Raw genomic sequence first — 12291 nt, forward strand, 5'->3', positions numbered from 1 at the left:
ATTAATACTACAGGGGCTCTCCAGGACTGCAGGCATCAGGGGCGACTATTGTCCCGTCCGCTGCACACACCATTACAAGACAAGGTCTGTTTGCCCTGAGGGGCCCACGCTGGGACGTGCTCAGCAGCAGCGGCAGGCAGGAGACACCGCTGCACCTTCCACGGAACAGAAACGCTTTTAAATGTGGGAGGGAAGGAAGGAAAAGGATCAGAATCAAACACTCCCGTAAGAAAATGTAACTAAAACCTGATAACGACTATTACGGGAGCCTTTCTGTGCGAACTTCACCGCAGCCAGCTGAATGGAGATTTTTCAGGGTTGTAACAATTAGGAGAATTTGGTCCAGAGATCGATTTTCAACCCAGACTTGCAATGGCTGACACGAAACCCCTTCCCAAAGGGAGAGCTTCCTAGCAAAAACAACTAGAGTGTACTAAGTACACCAGTGGAGCAAAAATAAAACTTCCCTCCCTCCCAACATTACTCTATAACAAGATGCATTTGAAAGAGGAAGAAGCCATCAAGATCAGCAGTAGCTTTCAGTCACCACAGCCATCCAGACGAATTTTGCAAAGCAGGATGTGTTCCCTTTCCCCTCTGCTCTGAGCACTAATTGCAAAATTCCCACGGCATTTTACATGCAGTCACTCCCTCCCCTTTTTATATTCCATCATTCTGCCAGATTTGATGTGACCATGAAATTTTTAAAAAGTGATGTGATGCCAAGTAAACTCATAAACCCTAAAACAACGAGATGAGGATTCTGTAACTAACAGCAGCCTGAAGCACCTCCAAGGCAAAGTAAGTTTTTTTTTTAAAGGAGTGAAATTCATGAATTTGCTTTCTCAAAATAGATTCTGAAATTGGGAAAGCCTTATTGAGAACCAAAACCATCTATTCAAGTTTATGCATGCAAGTTTTACATGTTGTGTATACATTTTTTTTAAAAAAAATCTTAAGTTTCTAATCACAATTCCCTTTCCCTCCCCCCCAATGCGTTCTATTTTGTTTTGTGTTTTTTAAGGGGAAAAGAACAGCTATAATACGTTGAACAACCCTGAAATGAATTTTGTCATGTAAAAAATTAATTACGCATTCCAAACCTGGTCACTGTAGTCCTTTGGGAACTGCCTCCGCACCTCAGGATCTGTAAATAATTGACAGATAATATTAATTGGCTTTGGATTAGTGAGCAAGCAGAGAATCACACATTAATATTTGATCAGAAGATGATAGCAGCCCTGGCAGGGGATCCAAGAAGGGCAGCTGAGGCTGAGCCACTGATAAGAGGAAGTAAGGACTCCTCGAGGCTCTCCTTTTACCCTCTTTCCAGAAAGACAAAAAAGAAATTAGAGAGACCTGATGCTACTGTTAACTTTAGGCTGTTATCTAATGCAAAAACCTAACCAGGTGCAAATTGCCAGCTACGTGTGCTGCAAGGGAACCAGTGCCCCAATCGTGCTTAGACTCTTTATTTTTAATCAGACACCTCTTTAGTCAACTACAGGACTGGACTTTAAGTGGGGGAAAGGCAACTCATCAGCAGAATTCAGTGGGACCCAATTGTAGCTTTCCGCCATCTTACTCAAGTGTGTGGGTAGAAGGGAAAGCGGACTATTTAAAAATTGAAGTGGGAGGGATCATCATTGGTAAATATCTAATTAAAGTGGCACCGAACTACTTTAACATTAGGAAGCCCTAGTTTTAAGCCTTCATTATGCCAGTAACATCCCTCACTCCCCAAAAAGCCACAAGTTCTCCCGCCATCGTTTCTCGGGATAAACATGGTAGTTCAACATAAGAAGCAGTAGTTCTGAACAAGTTCAATGGCACAAAATGGAACAGAAGCAACAAAAAACAAAACCCAGACAGAAATAATTTCTATGACAAACCATCTCAAAACAACTCTGTTGCGGCCATCTGCTTTTCCTAACAGTGTTTCCAGGATTGCCAGGTTCCGTATTATCAGTGTAATTATAATTACAACAATAATAGATTAAAAACTAGATGCCTTGAATTTTGCAAAGGAGTTGTCATTTATTCAGGGAGCCCGTTGTCAGACCAACATTTGGGCACAATTGTGAGCACATTTTGAATTCTTTGGGCTTGCAACGCAGGATGCATTGTTAACCAGATGCTTTCCATTTCTGCAACAAACAAAAAAATGTTTCCACAAGTTTTGATCATTATGGAGGGAGCAGGGATTTGTAAACAATCTTTACTGCTCAATTACTGCTCCCCTCTGACAGAGTTAAGGCTTGTGGGGCAGAGAATAATTTTATGATGCATACATCATATACTTAAAAAAACAAACCCACCCTAGCTCCCTCACAGGCAAAGTTTGTTTTGCTAATAAATTGGTTAATTGGCAGGTTCAATTGTTAGCAGATGCAGAATTTTCACTAAACTATACTTGCTTTCAACAAAGTATTTAAGATGTACAGTCAGGGTACTCAAAAAAGAAAGAAAGAAAGAAAGCTAACTGATGGAAGCTGCTATTAAATTTTCCATGTGGATGCAAGTTTGATCACAGTCCTTCAATTGTGCATTTGGACTTGGGAGGGAGCCTTTGCACAGGGTGGGGAAGAGGGTGATCAAGACATAAAGTAACTTATCCAGAAGATGGCAGAATATTAGACTCACAATCGTCAGCTATGAAATAGATTAGCCTTCAATATATTTTTTTTTACATATTTTATTTATTTGCTCTTCTGATAACATTCCAAAGCATAAACAAAAACAATACAACAAAGAAAAGTATTTCTTTCCAAAGATTTTAAATAATCAACAACAAAAAATGAGAAAACATTCCTTGACTTCCTATCCTCTCTTTCCATGGTTCCTTTTAACCCCTTTTTTCTTTGTGTTTTCTTAGTTCACCCCATCTATCGCCACCACTTTTATATACTTTATTTATTTCTTACTCTGCTGAAAATTTTACCATCCTGCTAGGTAAATTGTCTGCTTATAAGGCTTTTCCATATATTCTGTAAACAGTATCCAGTCTTCTTTATAACTTTCATTGTTTTGGCTTCTTATTCTAGTGGTCAACCCTGGTGTTGCCTTCAAGATATTTTAACTCAAATCTTCCACTCTACTCTTACAGCTTCCAAAGAAAAAATTAAAAGATTGCAAAATGTATGTGTTGTACTGTAGCACTTTCGGTTAACAGTCTGCAGAGAGTAGCATGAGCAAGCTGGTTTCAGAAAAGCATATGGACTATTGACGGTCCAGTGAAAGTGAAGTATACCCAACCCTACTGAATTCAAAGGGTTCCAGTGGTTTCCAAACTTTTTTCAAAGAGGGCCAGATTTGATGAAGTGAAGGGCCATGAGGGCCAACCAAACTGCCACAGAGGCCGGCGTGCCGGATTAGGCCCCCCGAGACGGACTTTGAACATGCCTGGTTTAGGCACACCCAACTTACACACAGTGTGAGTTGTGTGAGTCTACTCTGTGAACCCCCTTTGTCCCTCCATTGAAGTGAATGGAGAAGCCAACTTTGCACTTGTGCACTGATGGACACATAGGAATGCATACAGAACTCCAGAATAGGGGATCTTTGCAATACCTCTACTTTTATGAAATGGGACTTCCTCCTGTTTCATAGTAACATATCTGTGCTACACATCCATGTGCTACAAAGCATATTCTTCTTCCCAACATTCGGGTAGAGGTTTCTTCTGTAGCTGCCCTACATGGGCAGCCAAAACAACATAAGAAGGGCTCTTGTAAATCAGATTAAATGTTTTAACTAGTCCAGCATTCTAAACTCACAGTGGTCAACCAACTGCCTCTAGGAAGTCCTGCTACTCAACATCCTTCATGCTGGAGATGCCAGAGGGTGCACCCTGAGTTTCTGGGTGAAAAGCAGGTGCTCTGTCATTCAACGATGGACACTTCCTTTCCCTGCCACTCCCCACTCAATCCTGCATGACCTACCACACAAAGGTCAGTGTGCATCTTGCTCTCCTACTCTTCCTTTAGTCACCAAGTTAGCTACCAGAACCAATGCAACCTCAATAAAGAATTGGATGTCCTCTTCAAATACTTGGTCTGTACACATCAGAGCTGTTTGGCAACCTTCACTCCATGCAAGCCATGTAGAAGAACAGAAGCCTAAGACCCTGTTCCACAGGACTCCCTTACCTTGAAAATACAACCTAAATCAGCTTCCAAAGTACAATAATTTTAAAAACCAATCAAAAGAAAAAACTAAAGCTAGCAAGAAGTACATCCAGAACTAACCTAGGCAGTCAAGACTGAACAAGAAAACAAGAGGAGACTGAGAGGAGATATGATAGCCATCTTCCAATATCTCAAGGGCTGTCACATGGAAGATGGAGCAAACTTGCTTTCTCCTGTTCTGGACTCGAATCAATGGCTTCAAGTTATAAAGAAAGGAGATTCAGACTCAACATCAGGAAAAGCTTTCTGACAGTAAGGGTTGTTTGACAGTAGAACGGTGTCCCTCGGGAGGTTGTGGACTGTCCTTTCTCGGAGACTTTTAAGCAGGGGTTGGGTGCCCATCTGTCCAGGATGCTTTAGCTGAGATTCCTGTATTGCAGGGGGTTGGACTAGATGGCCCTTGGGACCCCTTCCAACTGCATGATTCTATGATTATATTCCTAACCCTTATGCTTTTTCAAAGGCCTCAGGTAGGTAATATTAGAACAGTTTGCTTGTTTTCCTCTTCCCAGCCCTTTTTTTCTTTTGTGGCACGTGGACAAGGACTGTGCCATTTTTTATTAATTGCGAGCCACCCTAAGGCGTTCATGGCTGAAGAGCAAGATGTAAATACTGGGGGAAAGCAACCAGCAAACATACCCTTTACTTTAACAGTGGTCTTATTAAAGGAAAAGGGACCTTGTTGTGTTACCCCTCCTAACTCCTGAATATCTTACAGAATTTTTATTTATTGGATTTAAATCCCCTACCCGCCTCTTCCTTCAGGGAGCCCAAGATATGATTCCCACAACCACGTTTTATCCTCACAACAATTCTGTGAGCTAGGTCAGGCTGAAAGAGAACGAAAGGGCTAATGTCAACTCCCTCATATTTTCAGATTTTCTGGTTTAGTGGGGTTTAGAACCTGGGTGCCTCAAGTCCTACTCTGATACGCTCAGCACCACACTATGCTGACTCTTGGTTCTTGGCCCAGCTCCTAAACCCCTCAAACCGAGGCTTTTACAAACCGAGGAAGAGAGTGGGGAAAGTGCTCCTCTCCTCAGAGAGACAGTGTTTGGCAGTAGCCAGAGTGCTGGACTAGGGGCCTGGGAGAAAAGGGTTCAAATCCCTACTCAGCTCACTGGGCCGGTCACTCTCAGCCTGACCTACCGCACAGGATTGTTTTGAAGACAAAATGGGTAGAGAAGCATGTAAGCCGCTTTGAGCTCCCTGGAGGAAAGGAGGGATATAAGTGTGCAAAATAACACAAGCAAAAAAACATTTTCCCATTGAAAACCAGGATGATTTGGTACCACCAGCCAGTTTAGGTGAAGTTAATAATTCTAAGGTTAACCTATGCACGGTGGCCCTCAAAAGCATGATGATGCAAGAAGCGCAATGTTATGAGGAGCTAGCAAATCAAAATTCAATGAGAGTGTCTCCAAGTAAAACTCTGGGCATTCAACATGTGTGTCTGCATGCAAAAACCCAGGGCTCAATGAAAAAGGTGTTCTAATGAAGGTTTGTGTTTAAAACTGATTCATTAATTCTAGACACAAGGTAGCTTCAATGATGCATGGATAAAAGATGATAAGCAGAGCCCCGGTGAATCCTTCTGGGAAGCCCACAAGCAAGCCCACAAGTTTAAATATATTTTAAGTATACTGAATATTCAGAGGGCATTTAAAAAATAACAGTACAGTGGTATGACAGCTTGGATCTCCACAGCAAAGGACCTCATCAAACCAATGCCCAAGTTTTTAATCAGGGCTCTTTCTCTATAACGTTCTCCAACCTGGTGCCATCCTGATGTTCTGGACTGCATGAGTGTGCTGGCAAGGCTTATGGGAACCTGAGTCCAAAATATCTGGGAGGTACCAGACTAGGGAAAGCTGATCTTCATGAAAGGATATGCTTGCAACTGTGAACTTCTATTTTGTTGTTTAGTCGTGTCTGACTCTTCGTGACCCCCTGGACCAGAGCACGCCAGGCACTCCTGTCTTCCACTGCCTCCCGCAGTTTGGTCAGACTCATGCTGCTACCTTCGAGAACACTGTCCAACCATCCCGTCCTCTGTCGTCCCCTTCTCCTTGTGCCCTCCATCTTTCCCCACATCAGGGTCTTTTCCAGGGAGTCTTCTCTTCTCATGAGGTGGCCAAAGTCTTGGAGCCTCAGCTTCAAGATCTGTCCTTCCAGTGAGCACTCAGGGCTGGTTTCCTTCAGAATGGATAGGTTTGTTCTTTTTGCAGTCCATGGGACTCTCAAGAGTCTCCTCCAGCACCAGAATTCAAAAGCATCAATTCTTGAATATATAAATTTAAATCTCTGTTTAGACCAAGGATGGGAGCCCTGTGGCCCTTCAGATGTCGCTGGATTCTTAACTTTCATCAGCCCCAGTCAGCACTGCCATTGGTCAAGGGTGAAGGGAGCTGTACTCCAACAAGGTCTGGAGAACTGCAGGTTTTCCATCCCTGATGACCAACTCCACGTGATGCTTAAACAATGGTTTGGAAAGCCATTAAAACCAGGATATCTTTCTTGGCTGTTTTTTCTTCTTCCGGGAGAGAAGTGCAGACAAATGTTTCTGATGTGCCACAAAGTTTTAAATATATCTAAGCTTCATACCACATATATGCATAACTGGGAAAATTTAAAAAAAGGGGGGGGAATTACGGCATTTAGAAATTACCATGGAAAAGCCATAATGAGATCTTTCCAAAATGTGGGGTTTGCACCAATAAAGCACTTACAGCTTAGTTAAGAAGGCTGCCTACATTTTAAAACAATTTGTGTCTCCCATTAGAAGCTTTGTTTTCTTATGCTGTAAAACATGAATTAGCTCACTGCCCCAGTGGGAATACAAAAATGTCCCTTCAGTTTCATTCTTTTCTTGGGTGGGTAGTTGGGGAGATAGAATACTTCCTGCATTATAAAAATATGCTGGTTATATAAGCTGGCAGAGGCAAGAACTGGTGGCTGAATTTTGAAATTCAGACCGGCTTCTGTTCTCCTTTTAAATAATCTTTTCTAGTTTTAAAAAAAGGAATACTAGCAACCTATCAGTTATGTGGCCAGTGCTTTGCCTCTTCACTTTGTCCACATGCCAAGTTCCAGTTTTGCATTATACAGTGGTACCTGTGGATATGCACACCCCTGGTTGCATATCCTTCAGGTTACGGACGCAGCAAACCCAGAAGTATTTTTCCGGGTTTCACCCCGCACACATGCGCAGAACAGGCACCTCCAGTTGCACATTCCTCAGGATCCGACCAGAGCTCTGGAACGGATGCCGTGCACAACTGGAGGTAGCACTGTATATGCAACACAATCCTATGCAAGCTTACTAAGAAGAAAATTTCAGCTTACTTACTTTCCCTGACCCTGCTGTCTTGTGTGTGTCTTTTAGAGTTTATCTACAGGTTTTAAAAGGGTTTATAGCTTACCCTGGACATTCAAAAAAGGATCAAAATTAGATCAGGCTAGCTTGTGTGTGGTATTTCACCTCAAACTGGACTTTTGTTCCTTCATATAACACATTTTGGAGACAGGACAACTGCAAAACAGCATTAAACTGCTTATATAAACTCCTTTTGGAGTAATAGATCTAGTGTGTTCATGACCTAGTGCCTTCCACTATTTATCACATATCCAACTGAGCTTTAATTTGCCAAATGCAGTTAATATATTTGTTAATGCAGGCCATTGTTAATGCCCAGCGGTAGGGAAACATCCTTAACAAAGACCTTAAAGCAGAAATTTGTGGGTTTTTTAATCGCATTCTGCAATTTCATGCCATTTAAGACACTACCTGCCCTTCCCTGCAGCCTCAGTGTTAATCCCAAACTGGAACCTGATTTAATTTTCCAGCTGACAGGGTGGGAATCCGCTGCATGTTTGTGACTGCTCTTTTCTGTGACCATTTCCGTGTCACTTGGATACCAAAATTCAGCAAATCAGAAGAGATGTTTTGGTGCACCCTTCAACCACAAAGCCAGAGTTTCAACAATGTGGCTTATGCTTAAGATCATCCATATCGGAAAAATTGCATCTCTCCAGCTGGAATTTGGAGGCTCTGTGATGCTGCTTACCTTTTAAAGGCTCCTCTCCCTGCATCAAGGTGCAACACACCAGTAAAATAACATGATTACTGATATTCGTAAGTCTTTAGAAAAATGAAACGACCATCTGAATTCGCTGGGAAATATAAAAACTGTGACCACTTGGCTATTTACAGCTGTTCATAGTTCGATTTCATTATCCGTATGTCTTTTTAAAAACTTATTGTCACCCACCCCAGGCCTTTGGGACGGGTCTGGCTGTGTAAAAAGGGGACTCATCTGAGAATACAACAGAAGATCATTTGCCAAGCCATTCTGGCTTCCTCCACATCATCATAGGTTAACCCTGCTCTCAGTATCTCCTCCCTTTCCAAAACACAGAACTGAGCAGGGAAACTCGAATTCTTACAACTCTACGCAAAAAATTCTAGAAACATGCTACAAACTCTAGTACTTGCTGAAACAAAATGAAACCCTACTTTCCTCCCAACCGTTTAGTACAGTTGCAGGCTGCAAGCCTCCGTACGGCCTGTCACAACAACAGAGGCAAAAAGGGGGAGGGGTAATTGTAAGTAGGAGAACGTAAAATAAAATAGGCCTTCTGAAATTAATGGGATAATTGTTTACTTTTCTTATGCTTTATTTGGCATTGTAAGAACTAGATCTTCAAGAAAGAGCTACAGTACATGTGCTTTATAACTCACTGCTCCAGCACATTTTAGAGTACCCCCATATTGTGAAAGGAAACGCTGGCCCTGTTCTTCCTTGCGCATGTACTTAATTGATGCAAACACAAGCCTCTGAATCAGCAGGATGCAGGACAAGGAAAAGCACAATCCACCTTCGACCGGCTGACCAAGCCTCCATTCATGGGAAAGATTACTACTCCACGGGAACAACGAATCCTACCCTTCAGACACAATCGGCATGTCTCCGGCTATTTATGCATGAAGAGTAGACACTGACCTATTGTCTTCACTTGCGAGAGCTCTGCTCTGAAACTAGTACAGTCATCAATTAAGGGAATCCACAAATACTAAATGCATCAGCTGTTGTATAATAAACTATTGTCAATGAAAGCAAGCAAAAGTGCGCCTACATGTGGGTTGGGATTTATTTCTACAATTACCTCCTCCTACCCCCCACCAATGCTTAAAAATGAGACTTTGCTGCCAGAAGCATACAAATAACTTGGAAAATGCTTTTATGCCACCACCATAATTAACCTACAAACAGACTCAAAGTGTACAGCTGACATCCAATAGAAAGGGGGTTCACCCAAGGAGCAGCACTCGTGCTTTTTCATCCTGCCCTCCCACCACGGAGCTCAGAGAGGTATAGAACGCTGTTCTCCAATCTCTCCTCTACCTGACAAAATGTTATCTCACCCTGGCAGAGAAAGCTTTCATTTAGGACATTTTGCTCTAGCAAGAGAAAGTAGCAGAAATGTGACAACACAAAAAGGAAAATGTGGTATCAGAAAAGGAGGAGATGAAAAAAAATAACAGGTGACATTTTGGGTGGATGACAGCCGTGACCTGCTTTCGTCATATTACAAACTGGCCCCTGAAACTGCTTATTATACATGTCAGAACCTATATCTGAGAGCTTTCAAACGTCATTGCCTACATGTTTTGCTGTGATGTCCATTAGGCTTTAAAGAAATGAGGCGTAGACAAATTCACAAAGAAGTCATCTAACAATATTACCCACGGTATCTAAATGGGAAATCCACACTAAGAGGCCGTATGCAGCAGGGTGCTGGGAACAAACCACAGGGAATTGCTGCTGCCTTCATGCCCTGTTTAGGCCGGGCTTCACAAAGTCATCTGGTTGGCCAGAGTTGGAAACCAAATGCTGGAAGAGATGGGACGCTTGGTCAGATGAGTAAGGCTCTTATATTTGATCTTTTTGAACCCAGTATGTCCTTGACAGGGGAAATCAGTGTGTCCAGCTCAGTGTGAAACCCAATCCTATATGTGGCTGTCCCTACAAACCACTGTTTAGTGTGTGCTGATTACTAATGCAGTGCTGTGGTCTGCAATGCAGTGTTGACACTGCAAGCACAAAGTAACAATTGCTTGCCTTTGTGTGTCAGCTATGGCTCAGTGCAGCCCTGCAACTAGAAAATAAGCAGGCCATAGCACTGGGAACATTTAGAGAGCTGACACAGGCAAAAATAGCTGGAGGCTTGCCACTGGAAAAATAAACCAAACTTTTTATTCTGCTCAAATGATCCTTCAACTCAAGTCCTTGCATGCCAAACCTCCCCAGAAATTGTAACCTCCACAGTATCAGTTCTACAACTTGCCTAGCACACAGGAAGGTTACAGACATGACTACACTCAGAATTTATGAAATCCCTTGTACAAAAGGAAGCCCATACAGGTTATACATCAGGGAGAGGCACCTGTAGCCTCCCAAATGCTGCTGGACTCCATCAGCTACAGCCAGCATTGGAAGATTTGGCTTCCAGGCAGAAACGACATTTTTTGGGGGGGGCGGGACCCGTCAGCATGGCAGCCTTTGGCAAAACGTGCATGGATGTAAGATCTGAATCTTCACGAAGCTCACTTGTTGCTCTGCCAGGTTTGAGAACCCAAAACTTGACCTCTGAAGTCTAAAACACTAAGTCTTGCAATCAAAACCCAGAATCTGCCAAGAGCAGGTAGCTTGAGGAAGTCGGTTCAGCTGGTAGAGAATGAGACTCTTAATCTCAAGGTCAAGGGTCTGAGCCCCACACTTGTGGTCCCTTCCAGCTCTACAAATCTATTATTAATCTAAGCCATATATATTTAAACAATTCACCTAGCAAACATAGGTGACCAGGAATTCTGTACTAGCCACAAGGTTTGTTCCTCCATTACCAGCACAGAAGCACAGGAGCAGGATGCCATTCATGCCACCGCCTCCAGTCCAATTGGCACTAGCCCATTGTCACCATCAACCATGTATCTGATGTTGATAGAACCAAGAGAAACACTCACCTGGGCAGGTTCATATAGGGAGATATAGACTTTCAGGTAGCCTGTGTCCAAGTCCTATTGTCGGTAGCTTCACCATCACTGGTAGCTTAGTGTTTACCCGCAAGCTAGTTATAAAATTATTCTCCCTCCTCAGCAAAATGGACCATAATGATGAAAGTACAAGTTGCGTTCCCCAATGTTCTCATTCCAGAAGTCTCCTTTCTACTCCTTCTGCAACATCAGCAATTTCACAAATGGTTGCCCAGTCAGCATCCTCAGGTAAACAACTTCATCCCAAAAATACTCAATAGCTTTATTTGTAGGCAAGGTGACACGTGAAGATCGGGAGGGAAATTGACCAAGCTCTTGCAAGACCAATATATTCTTCTGGAATGCCACTGTCAAGAAATGCACACTGGCAGGAAGCTTTTAAATTACTAAAACCATCATACTATCTGCCCAGCAGACATCCTTTGATCAAATGTCTTTTAGAATCAGAATATGAACGCTTAATGGAATTTGTGCAAAGAAAAATCAACGTAGCACCATGCCTTGCCGTACTTACAGGTGGATGGACAAATGTGAGGAAAGTAGGAATCAAAAACCTTGTGATAACAACTCCTCAGCCATTTTTTTAAACGGAAGCACTGAAACAGAAGAGAACATACATTTTGCAGAGTATATCACAGGCATAGGCAAACTCCGGCCCTCCAGATGTTTGGGGCTACAACTCCCATCATCCCTAGCTAACAGGACCAGTGGTCAGGGATGATGGGAATTGTAATCCCAAACATCTGGAGGGCCGGAGTTTGCCTATGACTGGTGTATCAGCTGTAAAATATGTGAAGTCCTGTAGAAAATTGGGAGTAGTAAAGTATTTGCTTTGCTGACATAGTGCAAGCAATATGAAAGTGTAATAGGAGATCTACCTGGTATCTTCACTGTATGTAACGAGCTGAGATTAGAAGCACCTGCTGTAAGGAAGAGGTCTTACCTGTAATCCCAGCTCGTTACAGTACCTGTACAAAAGACACCTGTCGACAGAAGCAATCAATCCAGCAGATTCCAAAATAGCGACCATGACCAAGACCAAAGAGCTGT

At 42.7% G+C, this 12291-nt stretch overlaps 1 protein-coding gene across 9 annotated transcripts in view; it reads right to left on the reverse strand.

The window, feature by feature from the left end:
• The window catches only part of DENND1A (DENN domain containing 1A), a 263639-nt gene that overhangs the window by 194928 nt on the left and 56420 nt on the right, over positions 1-12291 (reverse strand). For all 9 annotated transcript variants that reach the window (XM_083597233.1, XM_083597229.1, XM_083597231.1 and 6 more), the window contains exon 3: positions 1104-1147. In XM_083597233.1, coding sequence (XP_083453359.1) covers positions 1104-1147 — 44 coding nt within the window. The remainder of the gene's footprint in view (positions 1-1103; positions 1148-12291) is intronic.

This window comes from Podarcis filfolensis (assembly GCF_964270895.1).
Source record: "Podarcis filfolensis genome assembly, chromosome: Z".
Lineage (NCBI taxonomy): Eukaryota > Metazoa > Chordata > Lepidosauria > Squamata > Lacertidae > Podarcis > Podarcis filfolensis.